This window comes from Oryctolagus cuniculus, chromosome 10 (assembly GCF_051225735.1).
Source record: "Oryctolagus cuniculus isolate XC-2025 breed Fujian yellow rabbit chromosome 10, ASM5122573v1, whole genome shotgun sequence".
NCBI classification, from domain to species: Eukaryota; Metazoa; Chordata; class Mammalia; order Lagomorpha; family Leporidae; genus Oryctolagus; species Oryctolagus cuniculus.
Window position 1 is genome coordinate 54,046,975 of NC_142876.1, and position 27,628 is coordinate 54,074,602.

Genomic DNA, 27,628 nt, shown 5'->3' on the forward strand with positions numbered 1-27,628 from the left:
TTGCTTCCCTTGGTTGTCTTCCTTGTGGTTCTGTGCTTGGATCCCACAGCAAATGTATTGTGATGAGCAAGAATAGGACAAGGTCCCAAGTCCAAGGAGAACATGGACTGCCGTGAGAATACACTGGTGACTTCCTACCTACCTAGTCTTATCGGCTACACTGGAGCCTGAAGGACAGCTCCGATCATGTCACTCAGGACTTGGGCACTGTCCCCAAGGCTCCACTATACAGATGACCCAATCCAGATGCCATGCTATGCTTTGTAAGTCTCAGGACCTGAGCCTGGGCTGTCCGCTGCTCTCCTCTCCCACTCCAGCCCCTCACCTTCTCATCTCTGAACACCTCTTCCTGGGGCTTTTCCCTTCTGCACCAGCCTTATGTGAGAGCCCTTGGCTAAGACCGAAGGTTGGCTCACTCCATCCCCTCATTCGGGCCCCTGCTTAACATCTTCTGAAGGCCTGCTGTGATGCACACTCAGAAAATCACTGTGTGACCATGAGCGACCAGCAAAAAGAAGAGGAAAAGGAAAAGGCCAGAGGAGCACAACTTGAGAGACTACTTCTATTTGTTGTGGTTTTTAAAGCGTAAGGGCCTTATGGAGCTATATCACTCACTGTACAATTCACCCATGTACGGTGTACAACTCTATGGCCTAGCACTGTCACAGAATTGTACAACCATCACCACGGTCCATTTTAGACCACATGTACCACCCCAAGAAGCAGGCTTGTAACGTCAGCAGGCACTTGCCATCTCCACCACTGTCCCTCTCCCCTCGCCCAGACCCCGGCAACCGCCAAGCTACTTCCGGTCCCTACAGTTCTTTCTCAAGCATGGACAGTACCTGTTGGTGTGAGGACACGGGCAGGCACTACAGTGTCCGAGGACGGCGTTCCCATAGTAACCCTCCTTGCAGCGCTCACAGTGGTCCCCCGCGGTGTTATGCTGACAGTTCTTGGGACAGACAAGCGGAAGAGTTACTTGCAACCTGGGACATCAAGGGCTTTGGAGGTCACTGTGCTACCCACAGTCAGGTCCTCTGACTCTGCACAGACATCGGGTTGCTAACCAGCAATGGCTCCCGTCTATCAGATCACAGGGACGGGTGCCTTTCATCAGGTGTTCAGGTAGCCTGATGCAGTGGACACAGCTGTGTCCCAACTCCACTCTCACGTCTCATAGCTGTGCAATTGTGGGCACGTTCCTTCACTGAGCTCTGTAGTTTTTTTTTTTTTTTATAAACCAATTTTGCTGACTTCAGAATCACAAACAATTGTAATTTTCTTAAATGCACAGTTAGGAAAATGCTCACTTTCCAAAAGTGTTGGGAAGATTTTAAAAGTAAAGTGCACCAGGTCCAGGGGAAACATCAATTCTTTTCCCTCTTCCCTTTAGAACTGCTTCTATGAAAAGTAACTTCATTTTCCTTTATTTCCCTTAACATTGATATGCTGAAGAGCAATAACATGGAAATAAGTTTTTAAACCACAGAATTTGTAAAAATAAAACTTTGCATAGTTTTTGAAGAAATCACTCAACTTATGTCCCAAAGAATAAATGAATTTTACTGAGGCATTTTATTTATGTAAATCCAATTATCTTCATGCCAAAGACAATGTCTAATGAGAGTTGTTTGGGAAAGTGTTTAAACGATGCAACTTTGCAACCAAGCGTTCTTTTGAGCCAAAGCCTAATGGGCTGTGTTGAATTAATTCATTATGTGGAATTTTTAATCTGATAATACCTGCTGTGGCTTTGATACTAAAGATCTACATGGACAAAAACATTCAGAAAATCTCCCCTTGCTGTGGACATTTGATCATTCAGAGATACTATGCATTAATTAAATGACTTGGAATGAGTATGATTTTTAAAATCTGTTGATGAATTTTACCTCTGTATGCAGAAGTGGTTCTTGAGTAGGAAACTTTAAGGGATATGAATTTTAAAGCAATGTCTGAAGCCAGGCTGGGTAAACAATATCCACACGTATCACAAGAGGACCTGTTTTGTTCAGTTTAAACAAACCTGTCCTCCAGGAACCACTGAGTAACAGAATTATAAAGAAACTATGATGCTAGTATGACGCCGTTTCATATTTTTTTCTGGATAAAAAATGATGCAATAAATATATGGATTGGGAAGCTTAGAAAATGAGGAGGGTCTTTACAGCAGGATGCTGCTCACACATTCACTTTGATCACCACCAGAGAGAACCCGCCTGTGCCCAGTTCTCACCCTGTGGTTTGTCCACCGTGTCGGGGAGCTCTGGCTGGGGCAGATGACACACCACTGCTACCTGCATCTGTCCTTGGCTCAGGCGCCCTGAGTCTCTCTCAAAACATCCACCCTTTCCAGCTGATCATTACCTTTCCCCTTTACCTTGCCTTTTTTTTTTTTTCTTAAAGCCAAATGACAATTTCAAAGGAGAACAAGTCTGCACGTTTGTGTTTGAGTTCTATGTCTATTGTTCCTGGAGCTGGAAACAGGGGAGGAACAAGAACATGGAGAAGCAAGGGTTGCTTTGGGGACATTTCATGCAACTGAAAACATTCAGAGCACCGCCCGTTCTCAGGTAGGAAAGGGGAGGAGGGGCTCAGCCCTGTGTTGCTTAAATCAGTCCCATAAAAGCATCTGCAAGATCCTTTGCTCTCAGTTGAGGGCAGCTCCCCTGGAAGCTGTATTCATGACCTGCAAACTTGTGACATCTACCGATCGTGTTTCCTAGTGTCCCACTGTGAATGAATGAATGAATGAATACCACAGGAGCCTACAAACACTCCCATGGCATGTGCTCCCCAGCTCCATTTGACACCAGGCACCAAATGGGCACTTACTATTTGCCCAACTGTGCAAGTTTCTAGGGATGAAAGATGGGCTGGCACCTTGACTCAGAAGGAGCAATATAACCCTGTAAATAACACTTCAATGCAATATGGAAAATGTGTTGCGGCAAAGCTGAGCCAGCGTCCCTTGGGAGCAAGAGGCTTTTCCAGAGCCCCGGGAGAGCCTCCTGCAGGTGCCCGGGGTGCCTGGAGGACAGCAGAGGGACTAGCTGGGTGGAGCCGTGAGTGGAGGGCATTGCAGGTGCAGAGAACAGTGTACAGAGTGTCAGTCTTGCACTAGCATGGTGGCAAGTGGACAAGGCGAGGAGCAGTGGGAGGGCAGAGGCTGACGTGCAGTGTGGCAGAATGCAGCTGGCAGCAGCCCCGAGATGCACTGAGGGTCGAGGGCTTCCTCCACCAGCAGCCTCTGGAGAGTGCCAGGCAGCCGTGAGTTTCAGGTAAATCATTCCGGGAAATGCAGAAGGTGGGCTTGAGTGTTAGGGAATAAGAAGATGGGAGGAGAAGGGGGAACAGACATGGGGACAGAGAGGAAGATACGGCCACACATTGGTAGAAGGGGTGACAGAGGCAGTAGAAGGCAGGGGAATTGGGAAGAAGGGAGAAAATGTGGGGAGAAAGCTGAGTCAGGAGAAGGCAGCAAGGCCGGGACCTGGGACCTGGGCGGAGAAGGGGAAGTCGGCCGCCCACCCCTGGAGCTGGACACATGCTGTTTTACCTGCCAGCAAAGACATTGCTTTTTCAGAGTTGATTCTCAAAATGCCATGGAGCTTTGCACCTGCGTGAAGGTCCTCGACTTTAGAAATTTACTTTACACCTTGAGAAGTGGAGGTCTCTTTGTAGTGGATTTCGTCTGAAAACTCATTTGCAGCTCAAAGGTACTGGGTTGCTCAGTAGTGTTCCTGAGAACGAGGCCCATCTCCTTGGCTTCCACACAATGGATACAGTTCTGAACAGCATCAGCACCTGCTACTTGCCTTTGAGTGTAGCATGGGCTCTGCATGTGTGTGCACACATGAGGGGGCACACGTATGCATATGGGTGTGCACACTGCACGCTCCTCACTAGACAGCAAGCCTCTTGAGAGTAGGGATTATGTGTGATGATTTTAACCCCAGCACTTAGCTTAATACCTGGCATAACAGCACGTACTCTGTAGGGGGTTCCTAAGGGCTTCCTGAATAAATGGGTTACTAGTGCCCACAGCTACGGAGAAAGGGAAGGGGAAAGAAAATCTTGTTTGATTAAACTCCGAGTTATGACTTTCACTAGGTAAGTGGACTTCAGAGAAAACTCCCTTTGTTCTTTGGCAGTTTTTATGAGGAGGACTTGACTTCTAGAATGTGTCAGTGGCAAGATAAACACTGTTCATCAAAGCATCTACCTGTGTTACACACAACATGTGGTCTCAAGCATACACTGTGACATAGGAATACTTACGAGCTGAAAAACAGTATTTCTCAATATCTGTCATTCCTTTTGAACTTATAAGGTTACAATCCTACCAAATGCCCCATTGTAACAGTTTCCTGTCCTGGCCTGTCCCATCCTGCAGAGGAAGCAGCTCTCTGGGACAGGCTGAGCTGCCTTCATAGAGTGTAGGAGCTCAAAGAATTGAAAGACACTCGAGTTGCATCACACAATGCAAAGGAAATCCGTGCCAGAACAGGCCATTGTCACAAAAGCACACAACACAGCCAGGGGCTCTGTTCCTGGGAGTCCTGATGCTCCCTCCCTCCCCTTCATTGGAGAGGCCTTGGCCACCAAGGAAGGGAACTCTGATGAAGGGATGATGGAACAGAATAAAAAATATTCTGATTCAGGAGAGGAAAGAAAAAGACTCCTAGGAAATGAATTTCAGTGGAGAGAATTTTGTAAACTATTTTAAAATCAGATCATTTTTTTTAAGTAATGAATCTATACAAAGCCTGAGGCTTTGAGAAACAACAGAAGTCAATACAGGGCCGTACAGCCTGGGAATGCTGCGAGGAAGGGGAGGAGATGGCACCGCCTCCCCCAAGCCCTCCCCTCCCAGTGACCCCTCTCTGTCTTGGCAATGGAGGAAGGCTTGTGTCTGCACGACTGAGTAGGAGCTGGAAGCCCTTCTCCATCCCCTTCTCTCCCGCTTGCTTCCTTGGGTTGCGGCTCTTCTGATAGTGGCAACCCCCCTTCGCAACCTCCTCCCACCACAATAAAACTGCGGCCCAGGTAAGGGACTGATTCATTACACCCTGGCAAGAGTTGTGTCCCAGGATCCACCTCTCAATATCCACCTCTCAATATTTAATGAGGCAGGGATTTAGAAGCAAAGGTGTAATTGTTCAGACAGGTGTTATTTTCTGATGGTGCCTGTTAAGGTAAAAGAAAGATGAAATGTAAAATACATAATTCAGCTTGATAACACTGACCTTCCTACATATACAGGGCTATTTGGAGTTTGATGGGAGATGTAACACAATGTCTTAAGGCAGAGTAGGGCATGGGGAGGAAACAGATGGCTTGCTGGTAGCATCAGAACATCAATTTACTCACAATGCATATTCCCGTGCCATCCTGACATCGATTTGAATGTCCGTGACAATTGCAGGGAACACAGCGTCCAGCATACAAGCCGTTGGCATCCCGATAGTATCCAGAGCTACAACTCTGTTTTTCAAACAAAGTGTTTAATCAATACAAAGAAGAAACCAGTTATATCCAAAGCAGGTGACAATTTTGACTGTGAAGCAATTCACTCCTCTCTTCTGCCTTTCAGTCAGTGTGTGTGGATTCCTCACCTGCACCCCAGCCACCTGTGTTTTTGCTTTGTCTCCATGTGCTGGCAGGGGAAATCCAAGGGAGTGGGCGTGGGGTGAGGAGTGCGGGTGGAGAGTGGGAGTGGGCATTTTTCCTTCTACATCAATTGTTGTGGAGCCGGGTGGATGGGACAGAGGAGTCCAGAGGATGAGGACCCCAGTCCTGAACAGATCACTTCAACTTCTCTTTGGGAGCTGCCCCTTCCCCAAGTGTAGGCTTGGGGGAGTCGGGGAGCTGTCCAGGAGGAAGAGGAGAAGGAGTGAGGTGGTGGGGAGTTTTAATCAGAGTCTACACAACCATAGTAGAATTTTTGGAATCACTTCCTTGCCACTCACTCTTCTGTGGGCTACAGGGAGCCCTGGAAGAGGGGAGGTGCTTGGGTTCACATTCAGGAATGTTCCAGAATGTTTGCTCCATAGTGAGCGCAGATGCAGTCTGAGGGAGTCTGTGTTGACTTGGTCTTGTTTTCTTGTTCAATATTGCTTTTTCTCTATCTCTAGTATATTGTCTCCTTCCAGCATAATAATACAAGTTATTATTTCTCTTTTGTATGAAAAGAACTACAGTTTCCTTTTCATGTGCTGGTATCCTTTTAGGATGAATCTCATTAATGCCTCCAACAGAAAAGAAAAAGCAATGGTTCTTATACCAGCCATCCAAAACTTATTCAGATTTCTGTCTTTAAAGAGATTTGTAGACAGGTTCTTTATTTCAGCAGAGTTAATTGGTACATAAATTAGAATCAGATGTTGCCCTTACTGCTTACATGAATCTCCAATATTCCCTATCACTAAACTATCAGGAAAAATTAATATTCCAAGATGCAGGATAATCTTATCCAATCCTCTTTAATGTCTGTAAGACTCTGAGGCTACAGTGAAAGGAAATACTGATCAACCCATTCTGACTCATTCCTGGCCACAAAGGTCTCTACCCGGTCAGGTGGAAAAGAGGAAGAAGCATGTGGTTGGGGGTCAGGGGAGTGCTTCAGGTGCCCCCAGGGAGGACCCTCCAAGTCACCCAGCTGCTTCTTCCACAGTTACCAATGAAAACTGGTCGTGCACAAGACCATGATTTCCAATACAGCGTTCCTTTCATCTATTAGGAACCATGTGTAGGCAAAAGAACATTGCAAGAAATCAGATTACCTATGTGTTATGTGAATAGGCTTGTCCAAGGGAGAATCGAAGTATGAAAGGAATGTTCTTTCACTGAAAGCACAACTGTTAGATGCCTCTGAGCGGGATCCAGCCAAGAACGGTGCAATCAGATCCACAAACAAATAATAATCTCTTCTAGGACGTGAGACCTGCCTTACAATGACCCCGCACACCGCATTACCTGCCTATACGATAATCATACTTGGCAGAGAACAAATTACTCCAATAAACAAATACAGCTGGTGAGTTTATGACAACGTGCCTGAGTAAGAGCCTTAATTAAACATGCTGGGGGACAATAGTCTGTTCGAAATACAATGAAGTCATTTGTCTTCATTTGCTTCTGATTAAAAGCAGGAAAAAATAACTCTAAGAGTTTTGTATCATGTGACTTGCAGGGCATGTGTCAGTTACTGAAATTCAATCATTTTTCACTCCTAGAAAGCAACAAACTCCTATTTTACATAAAATCCAGATGAGGTTGAAGAATTCCTCTTTAAGTGAAAAATGAATGTATCCTTGTATGTTATTTCAGTAAAAGGATTTTGTATGCAGTTAAGTTTTCCCAAAGCAATATTTTTTCAAGTTAACCTTTCCCAGGAGCCTTTTGTAGTGCTAATGATAAAATCAGATCCCTCTCTCTTTCCAGGGCTGTTCAAGCTTCGGTAGGATCTGTTTCTAAGAATCCATCAATATCCATGCAGCACCCAGAGAGTTTAAAGAAAGCAGCATTTTTGGATAGTCTGCCCCTTGCAAACTGAAGCCTGTTGTTTAGATGTTGTACAAACTTGGATCACTTTTCTTAAGCATGGATTTAATTGTTTCTTACACCTTACTTCGTGGGTAAATCTTCTTTGGAGCAGAATTTGGGAACCTACAGGCACTGAACTCTTCTGTCGGAAAGCTAAGGTTAGTGTCTAAGGGACACAATGTTTCCTGGGACATTAACATCTCTAGGGCATTTCCAGGTGCGCTGGTGTTCATGGGGTTTGTGGTTAATAGCTCCTTTTTGGAGAGCAGTCTCTCAGGTCCTGTAATAAACACTGCCAGTCAACACCGTGGGGAGGCTGTCAGCCCTTCCCCCAGCCCACCCACTGACTTATCAATCACCAGAACTCAAAATGTCACAAAGCTGGGAACCCGTCCTCATCTAGAAGCAAAACTTAAAAGGGATGTTACCTGGCTGGGTCTAAACTCCGCATAGCTTGCTTGCAGTTGACTTTGACCCGGAGGCTGAAGGCGTTCTACCCTTTGCTGCTGTGAATTGTATCCCAAACACTGCCCCAAGGCTGCCCCCAAAACCCACAGCCATCCGGAGCTCCAGGCTGACCGCCTCGCCGCAGGGGGCATCCTGGTCCCGCACTGGCTGTGTTGTGTGTGCACAGGAACCTCTGCCTCTCCCTCTTATACCTGCCCTTCCTGCTCAGTGCTGGGGCCTGCCTGACTGAAGGAAGGAAGGCGGACCGTGGCAAGGGGCCCCACCTTTAAACTTCACTCATGAGTCAGCCTGCGCCAGAGCGCGCTGGTAACAGTCCCGCAGGGAAGCACACCGCTCTGTAATTCCTGGGAGGTGGGGCAGGCATCACCTTCTACCCACCTCGCCCCGCAGACAGCACGAGACAGCTCGAGCAGCCATAAATCACAGGCTGAGTCACGGCCAAGAACACGCCCTGGGTGTGAAGGTGGTCATGCCGGCTCCCTTCTTTTCCCGGGGCTGTCTATTTTAAGCAGGCTGGAAAAGACACGGAGGGGAGGGGGCGATGGAGGCTACCAGCGGGCCAAATGCACAAGACAGCAGTCCCGGTGGGCAGGCTTCAAAAGCAGAAATAGCTTGTGCAAAAAGTAAAGGGTTTGTCAAGTCCACATACGCTGCAGGTATGGTATCCACAGGCTTAGAATGTTTGCTGTGTCCTAGCAGTTATCCTAACAGTGTGTTTTTTCCCTCCTCTCTTTGCACTGGTAGCTTGTACTCTGAAGCGGCTTCATTTTATAGCACATTTTAATCCCCTGAAGACATCTCAGATCCACCTGGCCCTGGAACAATGAGGAACTGCAGGAAGCGAAAGTGAGTTCTGCTCAAGAATCCAGGGTGTTCTCTGGAATTCAACTCTACCGGGGGTGGGAGAGGAGAGGGCGGAGGGAGGCCTGGGACAGCGAGGAGGAAGGCCGTTCGAGGTCTACCTGACATTTTATTGCTGAAGGTGGTCTAATAAGGCACAAGCTCCAGCCCTGTAGAAGACAGAACGCCCCCAAACCATCCCACAGCGCAGGGCAGCAGCCAGAACAGGCAGCGCAGCCACACACAGTGGCCCCGGGGTCGTGTCGGCTATAGGGCACTGTCTTACCTGGCATGAGTCACCTGCGTAGTCAGCAGGGCAGGCACACACCTCGACGTGGTGTGCCCTGCGGCCACTCCCTGAGTCGGAGGCCTCCTCCAGCCCCACCTCGCCCAGGGTGAGCCGCTGTGTCTCCGTGAAGTGGAGGCCTCGGATGCGCAGCCCCTCCAGTCTAGACAGCACCATCATCAGCTCCTCCCTGGACACCGGGGCGCTGCTGCCGGCGTGTCGGAAGTTTCCCTGCGTGGGGAAACAGACGGGCGAGGGCTCCCTTAGGCAAGTTCATGTGCAGGGGGTTCAAAGGGGCAGACTGCAGAGAAGCAATCACAGAAACTTGAACCACAGGGAGATGGGGAGGAACCTCCTGGAGCCAGGAGAGGGGAGCTCCAGGGGAACAGGGAGAAATAAAGACAGATTCTTATTGTAGGCGGCACTTGTATCTGTGTAAACTTAAGAGAAAGATAAAGGAAAGGAATGCATACAGCAGCCAGCTGAGTCATGACAGCAGTCACTAAACACACAACAGTGACAGAATGCACAACTTTTTCTCACACATGCACTCAGGATGTCAGTATTTTATTATAGTAAAAAACACATAACACGAGTTGTACCGTGCCTGCCATTTGTAACTATACACTAGACATGGGAGTGACATACATGTTGCTCGACACATCTCCAACTCACTCATCTTGCAACACGCAACTCCGTAGGCACCGAACAGCAGCCCCATTTCCCCCAGCCGAGGCAATGACCCTTCTACTAAGAGTCTGACTACCTCAGATACCTCCTGCAAGTACAGTACTTGTCTCTCAGCGCCTGGCTCGCCTCAGCCAGGTGCGCCGTCCTCAGTCTCTGCCACATTGCAGCATTGTCAGGACTCCTTCCTTGTTGAAGGCTGACTAACGTTCCTTTGTATGCTTAGACCATATTTCCCTTCATTTATCTGTCAGTGGATGTTTTGGTTGCTCCCAGCTCTCAGCTACTGTGAAGAATACTGCAATGAATGTGGTGTGCAAATACGTCTACAAGAGGCTGCTTTCAGGGGCCGGTGTTGTGGCAAAGCAGAGGAAGTTGCTGCTAGGCAATACCAGCATCCCATGTGGGTACTGGTTCAAGTCCCAGCTGCTCCATTTCTGATCCAGCTCTCTGCTAATGGCATGGGAAAAGCACTGGAAGATGGTCCAAGTGTTTGGGCCCCTGAACCCACATGGGAGACCCAGAAGAAGTTCCTGACTCCTGGCTACTGCCTAGTGCGGCCCTGGCAATTTTTAACAGCGTTAGGAATAATTTACATATAAGTTTTAGTAAAATTTATATAAGTATGCAACTATAATATAGTCCTAGGACACTTTCATTACCCTACAAAGAACCCTGGTGCCAATTTGCGGTCACTACTCATTCCTTTCCCTTGTCCTGGGCAATCACCCATCTGCTTTCTGTCTCTAGGGATTTGCCCATGCTGAACAGTTTATATAAAGAACAATCTAATTTCAATAGCATGTGTTACGGTTTGGACATGCTCTGCCTCCCAAATCCATGTAGGCATTTAAATCCTTAAAATTGTAAGTTATGGTACTAAAAGGATGCAGAGCTAATCTAATCATGGTGTTTGGGAGGTGGGCCTAGAGGGAGGTCCAGAGGTCACAGGGAGCACTCCCTTGGAAACTGGTTCTCACAGGGGATTGGTTATAAAAGCCTAAGTGGAGCCCAACCGCTCTCTCTGCTTCCTGACTTACCCTGTGCCCCTTCCTCTGCACAGGCTCCACCATTACCTTTGCACCCTCACAGAGGCCAAGCCAATGGGGCTGCCCAATCTTGAACTTGAACCTCCAGAACTGTGAGCTTGAGAAACCTTGTTCTTGCTCTGTCTTTAAAATGTCCGCTTTTTGGCCGGCACCGCGGCTCACTAGGCTAATCCTCCGCCTAGCGGCGCCGGCACACCGGGTTCTAGTCCCGGTCGGGGAGCCGGATTCTGTCCCGGTTGCCCCTCTTCCAGGCCAGCCCTCTGCTGTGGCCAGGGAGTGCAGTGGAGGATGGCCCAGGTGCTTGGGCCCTGCACCCCATGGGAGACCAGGAAAAGCACCTGGCTCCTGGCTCCTGCCATCGGATCAGCGCGGTGCGCCGGCCGCAGCGCGCCGGCCGCGGCGGCCATTGGAGGGTGAACCAACGGCAAAGGAAGACCTTTCTCTCTGTCTCTCTCTCTCACTGTCCACTCTGCCTGTCAAAAAAAAAAAATAAAAAAAAAAAATAAATAAAATGTCTGCTTTTTAAATTGAGAGCCAGAGAGAGAGAGAGAGAGAGAAAGAGAGAGAGAGAGAGAAATAGAGAGCGAGAGAGAAATAGAGAGAGAGAACCCACACTCATTTACTCCCCAACTATCCAAAACAACTAAGGCTGGGCTGGGGTGAAAGCTGGGAGTGGGGAACACCACCGAGGCCTCTCACATGGGTGGCAGAAACCCAATGACTTGAATCATTTACCAGTGCCACCCAGGGCCTGCATTAACAGGAAACTGGAGTCAGAAGCTGAATGCAGGCATCAAACCTAGGTACTCTGATGCAGCATGCAGGTGTCTTATCTGCTAGGCCAAATGCCCATTCCAATTATTTCTCTATATAAAGTTAGATACCTCTGGTATCTTGTTATAGCGCTGAAAACCTGCCTAATACACTACATAACAACTTTGCATCTATTATTAGTTTTATTCCTGCCCCTGTTCTTTATGCTATTATTGTCATATAAATTATATATTTATACATGATAGAGAGAAAGAAAGAGAGCAATCTATCTTCCATCTGCTGGTTCACTCCCCAAATCACAGGGCTGGGCCAGGCCAAAGTCAGGAGCCAGGAACTCCTGCTAGGTCTTCTACATGGATGACAAGGACCCAAATACTTGGGACATCATCTTCTGCCTTCCCTGGTGCATCATCAAGGAGTTGGATCAGAAGTGGAGTAGCTAGAACTCAAACTGGCACTCCAATGTGGGATGCTGGTGTCATAGGTGGTGGCTTTACTCACTATGCCATAACTCTGGTTGCTTCTTCCTTCATCTCTGAAGGATGTTTTTCCAGATACATAATTCTATGTGGATGGTGTGTTTCTTTTGCCTCTTTCATGGTTTCTAAGGATGAACCAACTGCTAATCTTACTGAGGACTACTTGCATGGGAAAAATCACTGCTTCCAAGATTCTCTCTTGCTTTTCATCTTTCAGCATCTTTACTATGATGTATCTATGAGTGGATATCTTCTATTTATCCTATTTAGAGTTTATTGAGCTTTTTGGATGTATAAATTAGTGATTTTCGTCAACTTTTGGAAGTCTCCAGCCATTATTTCTTAAAACATTTTTTCTTTCCCTTTCTCTTCTCTCCTTCTTGTATCTCATTATGCACAAATTGATATACTAGACTGTGTTCTGTGTGTCCTTGAGAATCTGTTTATTTTTCCCCATTCTTTCTCCTTTCCATTCCTCAGACTACATAATCTCAATAGACTTTCCTCAAGTTTCCTGATTCTTTCTTCTTTCTGCTCAAACTGGTTTTTGAGCTCTTGTCCTAGTTAACTTTAGCTACTGTAACAAAATCCCATATACTGAGTAGTCTTGATACCAGAAATTTGTTTTTTCACAGTACAGGAGACTGGAAGTCCCAGATCCAGGTACTGCCTGATTTGTTTCCTTGTGAAGTTCTCTTCCTTACTTGCAATGGCTGTATTTTTCCCGAGTCCTTACATGGCAGAAAGATACAGTGAGTACTCTGGTGCCTCATCTTATGAGGACATTAATCCCACCAGTACTCCACACTAGTGGCCTCATTTAACCTAAATTACTGCCTCACTCCAAACATAGCAACATTGGTGGTTAGGGCTTCAATGTATTAGTGCAGAAGGCATGATTCAGTCTATAGCATCCCTTCAGTGAATTCTTCATTTCAGTTATTGTACTGTTCAACTCCAGATTTTGTATTTGACTCTTCTTTATAGTATTTATATTTTCACTGATATTCTTTAGTAAGAGATTATTCTCATAATTGTCCTTTGGTTATGGAAATATAATGTCTTGGCCAGCGCTGTGGCTCAATAGGCTAATCCTCCACCTGCGGCGCCGGCACCCTAGGTTCTAGTCCCGGTTGGGGCACCGGATTCTGTCCTGGTTGCTCCTCTTCCAGTCCAGCTCTCTGCTATGGCCCAGGAGTGCAGTGGAGGATGGCCCAAGTCCTTGGGCCCTACACCCGCATGGGAGACCAGGAGAAGCACCTAGCTCCTGCCTTCGAATCAGTGCGGTGTGCCAGCCGCAGCACACCGGCTGCAGTGGCCATGGGGGGGGATGTGTGAACCAACGGAAAAGGAAGATCTTTTTCTCTGTCTCTCTCTCTCTCACTGTCCACTCTGCCTGTCAAAAAAAAAATGCAAAAAAAAAAAAAAAGAAATATAATGTCTTTCAGTTTTTTGAACATATTTACAATGTTCATTTAAAACCATTTTCTAGTAAGTCTAACATCTGGTCTTCTTCACTATATCAGTTCACTTTTCATTATTTTAACTACAATGCCCAGAAGGAGCTTCTTGTAAAGGAAAGGTTTATTTCAGCTCACAGTATGGAGGTTACAGACCAGGGCAGGTAACACCCACAGTCTGGTGTCTGATAGAGGTTGGTCATGGTGGGTGCAGGGGAATGACATGGTGAGCCAGGAAGCAGAGAGAGAGAGAGAGAATAGCTAGGACAAACAAATTCAAAATAATCAGTCCTCCTACAAGAACCACCCTCGTAGGACACACCCCAAATAACCTAAACACCTCCCTGCAGACCCATCTCTCAGATTTCACAATTAGATTAACTCCACCCTTAATCTGTCAATCATTAACATTTAAGAGACCAGAGTTCAAACATCATCATGAGTTTTTGGGAGATGAGTCCTACTCAATCTATAGCACTCGGTGACAGTGTACTTATTGTTGTTCCCCACCATCTTCTGCCCATTATGTGGACTAAATCTTTTGTTTCTTCATATTTCTCATAATTTCATTGAAAAGTGACATTCAAAATTATATAATTTTTGCCTTATTCCCCAAGATTTATTGTTGTCATTGTTGTTTATTATTATTTTAGTGAATTTTCTGGATTGATTCCATATAGTCTGTATTCTGACATGTTTGGTCCTATGAGTCCCTGTTTGTTAGTAATCACCAAATGACTGGACAGAGATTTCCTTGAAAGCATGGAACCCAAAAGTTACCTAATCTTTGCAAAATGGCTCTGTGTGCATGTTGGGGGACCTCTCCCCTCTCAGCTAGGCAGCTGACAACTCTGCCTTAGCCTTCACTTCCTCTTGCACAGAGCCTCCCAGGGAGACAGAGGTAAGAGCTTGGGTCTTCTCAGGTCTTTCATAATCATATGCACAATCCTGTGTGTGTGCACAGTATTTAGCCTTCTGCAATCCCAGAATTCTGCTGGAATTCTGCAAAGCTACTACAGTCACCTCACTCCCCAGCATTTTATTTTGAGCTTTGAAATTTATTATTTGCTCCAATCCCCTCAAAGAAGTTAAACAATTAACTCTAAATGCTTTCAATAACACTTCCAGAGAAGAAACTCCAGCAAGGTCAAATAAAGACAATCTTGTAAGCAGCTCCTTCAAAACAAACTTCCAGGCAAGACAAATTATTACAGTTCTCTAGGAAAGAGGCTTTGAAGGAGCTCCAGTCCCACTCTGCACCCTCTAGCACCTGCCAGGCTGCTGGAGTTCACTGTGGTTATGAGCTGCTGGTTTGCAAGGCTCCTGCAGAGCTGGAGAGAGAAGGATGGGAATGGAACAAACTGAACACCACAAACGCTCACTGTTCTTACACAGATTCAGCCATTTTTTTTAATAAGCTCTTTCCAGATGGCTATAAGCATTTGATTAATTGACAGAATCCTGTAAAAGTTGATTCTGATCAGTTTTGTCAATTTTCTCATTGATTTTATGGAGGAGAGACTTTTTGGAGGCTCATACTCTGTTATTTTTGCTGACAGCACCTCGCTCACATAACTAGAATCACAGATACAACAGGCACAGGGAGGTCTGTGCCTCCCTTCTTTGACTCAGTGTAACGCCATGGGAATTCATCTGTGCTGTAGGAGGTATCAATATTTTGTTTCTTCTATGAAATAGCATTTCATTGTATTGTTATATCCGGACAGAAATGTTAAAATCTGATTTTGAGTCCAAAATATTCACAAAAGTTTCACCTCAAAATAGTGTACTATTTAAGAATGCAAATGGAATGCTAATCTTAAGGACTAGTTCTAATTAAATAGGTGTATCAAAACACTCTATGATCTGATTAGTTTTCCTGTATTTGATTATAGAGTCTTCCCTCCACATCCACGGAGACTGGCTCCAGCACCCCCATGGATGCTCAAGTCTGTGGATGCTCAAGTCCTTTGTATAAAATGGCATTCTATTTGCATAATACCAACACAATCCTCCCATCATTTTATGTCACCTTGAATTACTAGGAATATCCAAAGTATATTACTATATTACTAGGAATATCCAAAGTAAATGCTCTGCACACAGTTGCTATGTTGTCTGGTTTAGGAAAAAATGACAAGAAAAAAAATATCAGCACTTGTTCAGGATAGGTATTTTTTGAGTATTTTCAATATATGTTGCTGGAATCCACCCATGCAGAACCTACAAATATGGAGAGCTCTGATATCTTTTGATGTAAGACATTTCCATGGCTTTTTTACCTAGAACCCAAGCATTTGTTGGCTATTGACCAGGTCCCAGGTACTGAAGGAGACCTGAGTATGAGGAGAAGCTATGTTGCAGCATTTACAAGACCACAGGGTTTATAAGACCAAGCTAATTAACTATTAAATCAGAGACAGTGCCAAAGTACCATAAAGATAGTATAAACCAAGCCACGGGAGCATCAGCTACTTCTTAGTCTCTATAATCAATGCTCAAAAACTTCTCTATATAAACTTATATAAGCATAACTTACATTTCTCTTCTTAAAGTAAGCATTAAAAAATCTGCCACTGTCTGAAATCATGAAATCAGAGAACTGAGAACCAGGCCGTGGACGCTTTTCCTTTACCTCAATCACTTGCACGCGCCCCTGATGCAGCCGGTCTGGCCGTGGGTGACTGGGCTCCTCGTGGACAAGGGACATGTGCCGACCCTGTTTACAGAAAACCATGAATCCATCAGTGCCTTGCTTGTGATGTTTGAAAATTCATAACCAATTTCAATGGATCTACATCATGTGAAATACTTAGCTCTAAAAAAATATCTCAGAATTCATTGACTTGTAAAAGGATTGATGACATGGAAATGGAATAATAAGAGTATACTGCATGTTCACAAATAGAAAAGCAGGAAAGTTCCCTTGACTAAAAGTAGCTAAAAAGAATAGAAAAAAGAAAAGGGTCCTGCCCTGTAGCGTAGTGGGCTAAGCGTCCACCTGTGGCGCCAGCATCCCATATGGGCACTGGTTCATGCCCCTGCTGCTCGTCTTCTGATCCAGCTCTCTGCTCTGGCCTGGGAAAGCAGTGGAAGATGGCCCAAGTGCTTTTGCCCCTGTACCTGCATGGGAAACCCAGAAGAAGCTCCTGGCTCCTAGCTTTGGATCAGCTCAGCTCTGGCTCTTGCAGCCATTTGGGGAGTGAACCAGTCAATGGAAGACCTTTTTCTCTGTGTCTCCTCTATTTGCAATTCTACCTCTTAGATAAATAAATAAATCTTGAAAAAAAAAAAAAGACTTGGTATATGATATGCTTATAAATGTATATATCTTTACTTATTTATTTTAAATTTTTCATTCATTTATTTGAGACAGTGAGAAGGAGAAAGTAAGATAGATAGATAGATAGATAGATATCCCCTCTGTTGGCTCACTCCCCAAAATGCCCACAACAGCCAGAACTGGGCTGGCCCGAAGGTGGGAACTCATTCCAGGTCTTCCACATGGGTGGCAGGAACTCAGCTACTTGAGCCCTCTCTGCTGCCTCCTAGGATCTGCATTGGTGGGAAGTTGAGTCAGGAGCCAGAGTCAGAGCTGACGCCAGGTATTGAACCCAGGAACTCCAATATGGGACACAGGTGTCTTAACTGGCATCTTAATTGCTAGGCCAAATGCCTTATGCTAGCATTTTTAAATTTTATTTTTACATGTTGCTCAATTCAGAGGAGAGACTAAGAGCCACTGTTTGGAGAAAAATATTTTTAAGACATGTTTTACAGTAAATGCAGCACATTTGGTTTTCATTACTGCCTACAGAGTCAGATTGTGATAGCAAGAAAGGGTTTGGTGGGTAGGTTATGGAGAGGAAGGGCAGGGGGTTGGCAGAGCCTGACTGTGCCACCTGTGTTACCAACGAGCTGCAGAACTGCCATGTGCAAGTGGGGATTTGCTTGCAGCCCTCACCTTGTAGATCCGGCCTTGCTCCCTCCCAGCCTCCACCCTACTCCCTTACGGCAACACACAAGGGCTGCTCAGCAGGGCAGATGGGTTGGTCAGCGCCCACCACCAGCAACCCTGCTGCAAACACACACACACAAAAGCCCAGATTTCTGTGGTAGCACCAACTCCATAAGGTGTCTATTCATCAGGGCTGGTGTTTCAGAAAAAAAGGGCATTTCCTGGAATCAAAACCAAGGGAAACCTTCATCTGAGAAGCATGTTCCCCAAGGCTTTTAATTACAGTGGTTTGGAGCAAAGCAGCAGGGTGTGTGTTTCATGAGTCTAAATGATTTTCCATATTTGAAGGTAAAATTAAGGAGAAATGTTGGTCATTACCTTTCAGTAAATTCTAATAGTTTGCACAATAATCTCTTTTATGTTAAAAACAACAACAACAACAACCAGGCAAACAAATGGCCTAACTATGAGATGTTCTGCACAAACGCGAAGCTGTGACAGTTTCCGCTGTGCTGCGGCTTATCTGCACACTACAGCTCTACACTCGTGGCTGCTTTGTTTTCAAGTTGTTCTGCAAAGGTTCCATGGAATTCTAAAAGCAATAATGTAACAGATTTGTATACCAATAAAAACAGAACAGCACCACACTGCCTCAACACAGATCTCTATCGGGAAGGAGAGGCCCTCGGCGGTGATGCGGTGCCTGAGACTTGCTGGTGCCTGTTTACTGTGAAAGAGGCAAGAAAACCCTTCCAGAAGCCATGATCGTGTTGCACGAACCACAGCACGTAATCCAGAAACAGAGCCAGCTTCAGGCTATGGTGCAACGGCCCATGGTCACGGTATTGTGTGCCTTGCATTGCAAGGGAATCAGCAGCCGGTGACAGCAGTCCTGCTCCAAACTATGCTGGAGATCACAGCTGGGGATCACGTGCCAGGCACACAGTGGGTGGGTGTTACTTAAAAAAAAAAAAAGAAAAGAAAGAAAAAAAGCAGCCTCCTGCTGTCTTTATGCAGTTAAATTCCTATCACCCTATCACAGCATTAAACACCCTCCTCCTTCACCTCCAAGCTTGTTTTCAATGACTGGCACACACTGATAACTACACCCACGCTGGACCGGGCCTCCCAGGAGTCCAGCCTCCTGTCTTGCATGCCCCTCTGCCAGGGCTTAGCTTTTCTCCCTCCATGTCCATTCCTAAGGTTCTGGCGCAAAATGAATCTTGCCCATGAAGCCTTCTGGGAGTCTCTCATATTACTTAACTCCTGCCCCCTACTCAGACAGACCCAGCTCCAACAAGCCTTATTTGGACTTCTCCTAACTACACAGTGGGTTTAGGTGTTTGTGTATCGCTCTGATTCCTCTCTGTTTGAGAGGAAGGGAGGAAGGATATCTCTCTCTCTGTCTCTGTCTCTCTCTCTAGATATATATATATATATATATATGGGAGAAACTCTCTCCCATCCTCAACTTCACTTCCGAAATGCCCACAATGGCCAGGGCTGAGCCAGATGAAACCTAAGAGCTTGGAGCTCAATTCAGGTCTCTCATGTGCATGGCAAGAAGCCAACCACTGGAGCTATCACCGCAGACACTCAGAGCATGTATTGGCAGGAGCAGGGCTGGGACTCAAACCCAAGCACTCTGATACAACTGCAGGCTTAAGCTCTTTGCTAAATGTCTTCACCTAATTCCCCTTTCTGAGGACTGGAGTCCCCTGTCCTTAACAGAGTGCAGCAATGTGGCCTTGCACACAGGAAGGACTCAAAAGCACCGATCAAACTACATGGAAAGACAGTCACATCACCCGTGTTTACCATGAGGCTGGGACTCAGGAGACACAGGGGGAAACACACTTGTGTACTTGGGAGGGCAGAGGGGAAGAGCTACCTGGTTGGAGGAAGCAGGCTCCTGGGGAGATGCACATGCTCTCATCCTCCTTGCTAGTTTCTACAAAATATTGGAGGGGCAGCACTGTGGCACAGTGGGTTAATGCCCTGGTCTGAAGCGCCAGCATCCCATGTGGGAGCTGGTTCGAGACCCGGCTGCTCTACTTCCTGTCCAGCTCTCTGCTATGGCCTGTGAGGGCAGTAGAAGATGGCCCAAGTTATTGGGCCCCTGCACCCACGTGGGAGACCCGGAAGAAGCTCCTGGCTCCTGGCTTCGGATCGGCGCAGCTCCAGCCATTACAACCATTTGGGGAGTGAACCATCGGATGGAAGACCTACCTCTCTCTCTCTCTCTGCCTCTCCTCTCTCTGTGTAACTCTGACTTTCAAATAAAATAAATAAATCTTTTTAAAAAATGTATTAGAAACAACCTGGTCCACACATTCTGTGGGCCACAACATCAAGACATCCTGAATTTAGACCAGCACCACTTCCTGCCACCTGGGCCACGGTATGATACCTACTGTGAACAGCACGTCCGGCCTCTTTTCCAGAGGAGCCATGTCGCCAGGCAGGCCAAAGGACTTGACTTGGTAAGTGAGGAAGCCTCCGTAGGAGGACACCTGAAATTGAACACATAGCATCAACAGCACAAGCAATGCAGGAGGCTGTGCCAGCATCAACCACACAGGAAGTACAGGGGGCGTAAAGTCTGGAATGACACTCCACCTGCTCAGAGAGTGGGGCTGAGGCTGGCCAGGGCAAGAAGTTCATGGGCAATATGTACTAGGAAAAAACTACCTTTTGCACCAAAATAAACTTTCCTTTTAATTCCATTTTCCATGAACTTTTTGAAGTACCCTCGGATTTTAACCTACTTTTATCCATTTTTGTAACATTTAAAATGTTTGGTATGAACATGATTGAGTTCTGTAAGCAAGAAGATGCTTCTATTAAAACAGAAAACGAGAATCATACTGAAACAAGTCAGATCCTTGTTTCCTGAACAACTACTAAATCAAAATGTTTACCTACCTAGAGCTATTCTGAGAAATCAGGCCATTGGTTTCTTATGTAACAGAGTGAATTGGGTACTACCCACCAGTCACAAAGTGAATCTCTCAAAATAATTTTTTTTTTTTTTTAAATTGAGTTTCCTGAAGCAGATGGTAAATTTGTCCTAAGCTGCCACGAATTCTGCTGGGTACAGAGACGGGACTGATGACCCCGCTTCGGGACACGATGGCCTGTCAATGCCACGGGAGCAGTAGGATCGTGGTGGGGCCACAGAGGGGAACGGTCGTGGCTTTCTGACAGCTGCTTCATCTCTCTGCTAATGCCTCCCACCCTGCAAGTAGAAATCAGCCAAGGAGGAAAGACAGAAATCAGAGGCCACATCAGCCCAGACTACAGAGCCCAAAGCACCCTTGTGGGGGAAATGCAAACAACATGCAGGTGTTCTGGAATCTGTACGTGGGGACGCCTCACAGAGCTAAGGTCACGGAGCCTGCACGGATTCCAAGGTAACATTTTAAAGCTTCTTCCTGAGAGATTAAACACAACAGCCTTTTCAGTATGCGAAGGCAGCTTTAATCACACATCCACAGATTCTCTGTATCCTGCCTTCAGGAGGTGAAGCCTCATTCTTCAACCTTGAGTGTTGAGCTGGAATGAACGATTTGCTTCTAATGAATAGAATAAGCCAAAGCTGAGAGTGTGCCACCTCTACAAGATTGCACTTTCTGTCTTAAGCCCCTCCCCCCATGAGTTCCTTGGGGGATGCCAGCTGTCATGTCATGAGGACCCACAGGTAGCCTGTGATGAGAAACTGGCCTCCAGCCACCAGCCAGTGAGGAAGAAAGGTTGCTAACAACAGGAGAAGGAAGCTGGAGGCGGATCCTCCAGCCCCAGATGACCACAGCTCGGGGCCACAGCTCGGAGCTGTCTCCTGCCGGCTTCCTGATCCACAGGAACTGTGCCAGATAATACCTGTTTGCAGTTTTAGGTTGCACAGTTTTGGGGTAGTTTGTTACACAGCGACAGGGAACCAACACATGGGGCCAACTACATGGCGGCAGAGAGTACTGAGGGAGGGAGGAGAGGAGTGGGCTGAGAGAAGCAGCTTTCTCCACACTCAGATGTCAGCAGCCATGGTCTTCCAGCTGGAAGACAGAGACCCCAGGCCCCCGGGGCACTGGCAGTTAGTCACTCTAAGTGGGAGAACCTGGCACGCCCTGAAATACTCCCTTCTCCAGAGACCCGCCCTTGCTAAGGAGAGCGTGACACATGACCGGGTTCCCACAGGGAGCCTGCTTTTCTGTCCTCACAATAGGTACAGCCTGCCAGGCTCTGGAACCAGAGTACTCGCAGCACCCCCAGGAGGGCTTAACTAAGCACACGTGCAGAACTGGCGGGGTGGGGGGCGGGGGTCCTGTGCTGCTTTTAATAAGCCCATGAGTCACTTGTCAGCTTTTGTTTTCCTGACAAGGAGGCTTTCTTTGCTGCAAAATAAAGAATTCCCAGCATTGGCAGTGAAAAGCATACATGTCCCGTTCACAACAGACATCACATTACCGGTTATTTTTGTCTAGAAGAAAATCCTTTGGCGTTAAGCACAAATCAAGCAAAACACCTGGCAGGACGGCCTCTGCAGGTGAGCGCATGCGCGGCAGGCACCCCACTCCCTCCACCCCACCATCCCGGAGTAGGGCCCCCTCTCCACTGCTAGTTAGCCTAACTTCTTCAATGTCAGAGGCCTGTACTTCCTGACGCTTCCCTCCAGACGCCCGGTAAATGCTGCTCAGAGGGTCCACCAGAACTCCAGGACACGTTACCTTGTCCCCCAGGTAGGAAGGGGGTGCGACCCAGGACGCAGTGCGCACTGTGGCCGGCAGCTCCTGGAGATCCGCGACCACACTGTTGCTGCGGGGGTTGAATGAGATGGGCACATCCATGCCCTCTGCCGTCTCCAAGCGCCAGCCCCGCATGTCCACAAACTGCAACACACAAGCAAGGGATGCAATGTGCAGTTGTGGCTTCTCAGGGCGGAAAGGGCGTGGGGTTGGCTCCTGGCGTCCAAGGCTGCCTTTCTCCTTTCGGTGTCTCCTGTTGAGCCCACCCTCCCTGGACGCCCAGGACAGAGCCCTTGCCCCGCTTTGCCCCCATCTGACCCATCACAACCTAAGGGCTCGCAGGGACAGTGACCAAACAAGGGCAGGATTTAGCTAGGATGGCCACACACATCCTGGGTCTTCACATTTAGCAGGTGTTCCGTGAATGTTTGCATAATAAATAAGCAACTGTATAAATAACTACAGCTGTGGGCATTGTAATGGCAAGCTCCTTAGAGAGGAAGATGTGAGGTGGAAGCCAGTGGCTTGCTCTCAGTATTATTTTTCTCCAAATGAAGCATCAAAATTAAATATTTCTCTGGACACAAAGGAAGCAGTTTAATTGTAAGGCAAAGAAAAGAAAGAACTGATGAGGCGCGCGCTTCCGGTTCCCCTGGGTGTAGGGAGAGGAGATTTCACACTGGATTTATAAACTAATTTTTCCCCAATTACCGGCCTGGGCTCTATTTAGGAGGCAGGCAGGAAGATATATAGAATAATATTAATTTGCATGCTTGTTAAATGTAAGATTCACACAAATAGAGCAAGCATGGGACTGCCCGTTCGTGAAATAATGGAGACAATAAAAATTTGACTTTTATGAAGTTAACTTAAAATGAGACCAAAGAAAAGATGTAGTAAAACAGGTGAGAAGGCAAGTAAAACAAGGAAAAAGGAGAAATGAGGGGGTGATATTGCTGATATAGTAAGAGGCAGCTATTTCATTTCATTTGTCCCCAGGCCCTGGCACAGATTTCCAGATTCCTTGTGATTTCCTGGGGGTGGCGGTGGGGGGACAGGAGCATCTTTTGTCACAGTATTTGTCCTTACCAGCACCCCCCCCCCCCATCTCAGGAGTGAGTGTCCTTTTGCCTGCTAATGTGAGCACTGGTATCTGGGGCTGCTAGTTAGTTTCTTTTTTATTTTTGACAGGCAGAGTGGACAGTGAGAGAGAGAGAGACAGAGAGAAAGGTCTTCCTTTGCCATTGGTTCACCCTCCAATGGCCAAACGAGGCCGGTGCGCTGCGGCCGGCGCACTGTGCTGATCTGAAGCCAGGAGCCAGGTGCTTTTCCTGGTCTCCCATGCGGGTGCAGGGCCCAAGTACTTGGGCCATCCTCCACTGCACTCCCAGGCCATAGCAGAGAGCTGGCCTGGAAGAGGGGCAACCGGGACAGAATCCGGTGCCCCGACCGGGACTAGAACCCGGTGTGCCGGCACCGCAAGGTGGAGGGTTAGCCTATTGAGCCACGGCACCGGCTTGCTAGTTAGTTTCAAGGTGAGGGCTGATGGGCAGAAAGACCAAGACAGAGCCTTGGGGCTCTCAGCTGACATCTGGGGCGGGAGGAAGCGCTGCAGATGGAATCAGTTGCCAACAGCTGATGATTTGATCAAACTCAGCTCCATAACGGGGCCTCCACAACAACGCTAAATGCCGGTTCTGGAAAGCCCCTGGGCAGGTGCGCACATCCATGTTGCTCACCCCAACTCCACGGGGGCAGAAGCTCCTGTGTGCAGGCGCTCTGGGCCCCACTCTGCACACCTGTGCATCTGCATGCTTTATAGTAAACCAGTAAGGGTGAGCCACGTGTGAGAGCTCAGAGGGCTGTCATAGTAAATTATCAGACTGAGGAGGGGGTTGGGGGAAGCCCTGATTCATAGCCAAACTGGATGTCCAGGACTTGTGGTTGGTATCTGAAGTGGGAACAGTGTTACTGACTTCAGATTCTGGCCCTACATCCAGGCAAAGAGTGTCAGAATTGAACAGAACTGTAGGACACCCTCCCCACCCCCCAGCTGGTATCTGGAGAGAAATAGAGAACTGCTTGGGGAAAAACAAAGGAAGAAAAACCCACACACATTGGTGTCAGAAGTGTTGTGAGTGTAGAAAGAGGGTTTCCTTTAAGGGGGAAACTGCAAACCCTATTCATCTCCTGGGTGCTTATTGATCTCCATGATGTCCAAGCGCCTGTCCTACGCACTGCAGGTGCATCAGGAATCACGCTGTGGTGGTGGAGGGAGGTGGGTAATAAAGAGGCCTTGGAATCGCATGTGTGATATGCTGGGAAATGATACATGTGTAGGGAAAGCCAGGGGAGGGGCACAGGGAGAGGCTGGGAGCCGTGGAGGAAAGCCCGCTGAGCACTTGAGATCCGGGCAGAGAGCTGACGAACCCGGGAAGGTATCAGGAGGCCATCCATGGGGAAGATGCTGCAGGCCCAGGAAAAATGAGGGCCGTGCCCACCATTTCAACCAGGGATTGAAGGAGAGCTCCCCCCGCCCATGTCAACTCCTCCTCTCATTCAGGACACTGGCGCTCCCTTCTTCCCAGTTGTGCTGCATGTTCCAGTTGTCTGCATGGAAAATCCCAGAATCCAACAATCCATGAGCTGTAAGTGTGTGGCGTTCTGAGCAGCGTGCTCAGATCTCTCTGTCGCTCCCTGTCTTCGTGGAGGAACGACACAGGACCCTGCGCTGTTCTTTTGTCTGCTCGGCCCTCCCCGGGTTTGCTGCTGGTTCTTCCCGGGTTGGCTACCGTCCCTTCCACCTCCGTGGAAGGGCGGTTCCCCCTGCCACCTTCCCCACTTCCGCGGGGGAGCGGCACACCGCCGGCCGGCTCTCTCGGGGGCTGCACAGGTGTTCCCCTTAGATGTTCACGGTGCATGTTGGCTCTCTCCTCCTTTATAGTCCTCTTCCACCAATCCCAACTCTGCTACCCACACGCCGAGTACGCTGCTCTCCTCCAATCAGGAGCAGGTCCTACAGTTTATTGGTTGAACTGGAGGCAGCTGTGTAGAAGCTGTTTCTCCCTTCTCAGCGCCATATTGTGGGAGAGCAGATGCATAGAATAAGTCTTAATTCCAGTAACTTAGTCTAGTCCGAGTTGCTCCCCACACTCTCGCTCTCCCTGTCCCTTTTGTCTGGGAAGTGGCTCGTGCCCGTGCAGCACACCCGTGCCGCCTGTGCTACCTCTCCATCGGTCTCTGGGTCACCACGTCCGTTGTCTCAGTGCTGCAGTCTGTATTTTACTGAACAGCGGCCCCCAGTATAAGAGTAGTGATGCTGGCCATTTGGATGTGCTACAGAGGGAAGGAAGCACCACATGGGACTTCCTTCGAGGGAAAAAAGATCTCGACTTCAGGAAAGAAAATAAAAATCATATGCTGAGGTTGCCAAGGTCTGTGGTAAAACAGGGGAAAAAAGCACGAAGAAGAACAAAATCATGTCATTTGCAACAACACGGACAGGACTGGAGGTCATTATGTTAAGTGAAAGACTCACTAAAGAAGTGGCTCCCGTAGAAGCTGAGAGAATGGTGGTGCTCAGAGGCTGGGGAGGGAGGAGGAGGGAGAGATCGAGGAACAGAAAGAACCTTCTAGTTAGGTGAGAGAGCATTCTGGGCTCTGTCAATAGGGTGACTATCATTGACAACAAGGTTCCGTGTTTTTTTTTTTTTTAAACAAAAAATGCTAGAAGAACGAATTTTAAATGTTTTCACCATAAAGAAATGATATAGATAGAAATGTTTCTCCTGATCTGTATATTAAACATGTATATATGTATCAGAATGTTATATGAAACCCGTAAATACATACAACTTTTAGGTGTCCCTTAAAAAAACAAATAGGAAAACACAAGATAGAGTTTGGTACTCTCTGTGGCTTCAGGCATCCACTGGGGGCCTTGGAACACATTCCCTTGGGAAGAGGAGGGAACCGCTGTAGCAAATGCAAGCACCCAGACTCTCACATACCTTAGCTCTTCGCTTGTGTGTGCTATGACAATGAGTATTTACTCCGAAGCAAAAGCAGCTGGTACAACCCTTGGGATTGGCTGGGTCCAAATAGAATGATCCTGCTCGACACATATTACATTCTGCACCTTCCACATTTTCCTGTTGATACAGAACAGGAGGAAAAGCGATCATTTCTTTGAAAGGTTCCCTGGTTGCTATTGCTACTTGCACCAATTCAATAACCACACAAGATGTGAGAATGTGGATGTCAACAAAATATTAAAAGATACATAATTATTATTAAGTTTTCATATCACATTCATTATACCATATACAAATGGAAGAGAGAATTTCATAACAAAATGTCCTGGGGCAAAATAGCAACAAAAGGATTCCCAGGATGGGAGGCAGACTCATCCCACTCAGCTCCACCCACCACATCAGCTAGGTGCTGGGTGCTCTCCCACACCCACAGAACCCCCAAGAGCACAGACAATAACTTGTATCAGAGTGGGGATTTTTTTCTGCCAAGGGCCATTTGGATATTTACAACATCATTCACAGACCATACAAAATGATCAGCTTAACTTAGCCTGCTATAGGTTTACTGAATTTTACAGCCTGCCTGTAGTTGCCTTGGAAGGGCCAGACCAAATGATTCTTGCAACCTGCAGGCTGGATGATCCCCCACCCCTGTTAGATGGAAATTTGTGTTGGTTTTTCTGGTCTCCACCTGTCTGTCATCAGAGTCTCCAGGGGCTCTGTGGCTCTCAAAGTAGGAGAAGGGTATTTCTTTCTAATTATTTCTAAGGAATGTGATGACTGTAAGATGCACACACATTGGGAAACCAGTTGCCCAGTCCCGTTGCCCATACTTCCCCGCTGACTCAATGTGAAGAACGGTCCTTCTGACCTCCGCGCTGCAGGACCTGCCTCACCTTGCAGAGGCAAGCTCCGGTCCGAGGGTCACACACTCCTGGCTCCGTCCCATCTCGGTTGCAGCTGCAGGGCACACACTCCGGGAAGTGGTAAAACCCAGAAGCACACTGGTCACACTGCCGCCCAGTGACCCTGGGCTTGCATCTGTACTCAAAGCAAAGGAAGCCAAAATCCTTATTGTCCTACACACAATTCTATGAGGTCTGGCTACACTGCAGCAGAGTCGTGGTTTAGGCAGCCAATTAAACAGAGACTGCCTGGGGTATGGCTAGAGCCCAAGGCAGAATAGAGAGGCAGGGATAACAAGCACACAGAGAAAGCAGGTCAGGACAATAGTTAGTCAGCTTGGTGCTGCTCTGAGAGATCAGCAAAGACTGGGTCATTCCTAACAGGCAAGTGCATG

At 47.3% G+C, this 27,628-nt stretch overlaps 1 protein-coding gene across 3 annotated transcripts in view; it reads right to left on the reverse strand.

Annotated features, from left to right (window-relative positions):
- The window catches only part of LAMA3 (laminin subunit alpha 3), a 256,090-nt gene that overhangs the window by 62,282 nt on the left and 166,180 nt on the right, over positions 1 to 27,628 (reverse strand). For 2 of the 3 annotated variants that reach the window (XM_008261146.5, XM_051851337.3), the window contains 8 exons: positions 27,225 to 27,369; positions 26,305 to 26,445; positions 22,277 to 22,438; positions 19,967 to 20,065; positions 16,230 to 16,313; positions 9,146 to 9,376; positions 5,377 to 5,490; positions 846 to 955 (listed from right to left, as the gene is read on the reverse strand). In XM_008261146.5, coding sequence (XP_008259368.3) covers positions 846 to 955; positions 5,377 to 5,490; positions 9,146 to 9,376; positions 16,230 to 16,313; positions 19,967 to 20,065; positions 22,277 to 22,438; positions 26,305 to 26,445; positions 27,225 to 27,369 — 1,086 coding nt within the window. Of the gene's footprint in view, positions 1 to 845; positions 956 to 5,376; positions 5,491 to 7,979; positions 8,242 to 9,145; positions 9,377 to 16,229; positions 16,314 to 19,966; positions 20,066 to 22,276; positions 22,439 to 26,304; positions 26,446 to 27,224; positions 27,370 to 27,628 lie in introns of those variants that run through there. The other variant, XM_008261147.5, reaches the window with a different exon arrangement.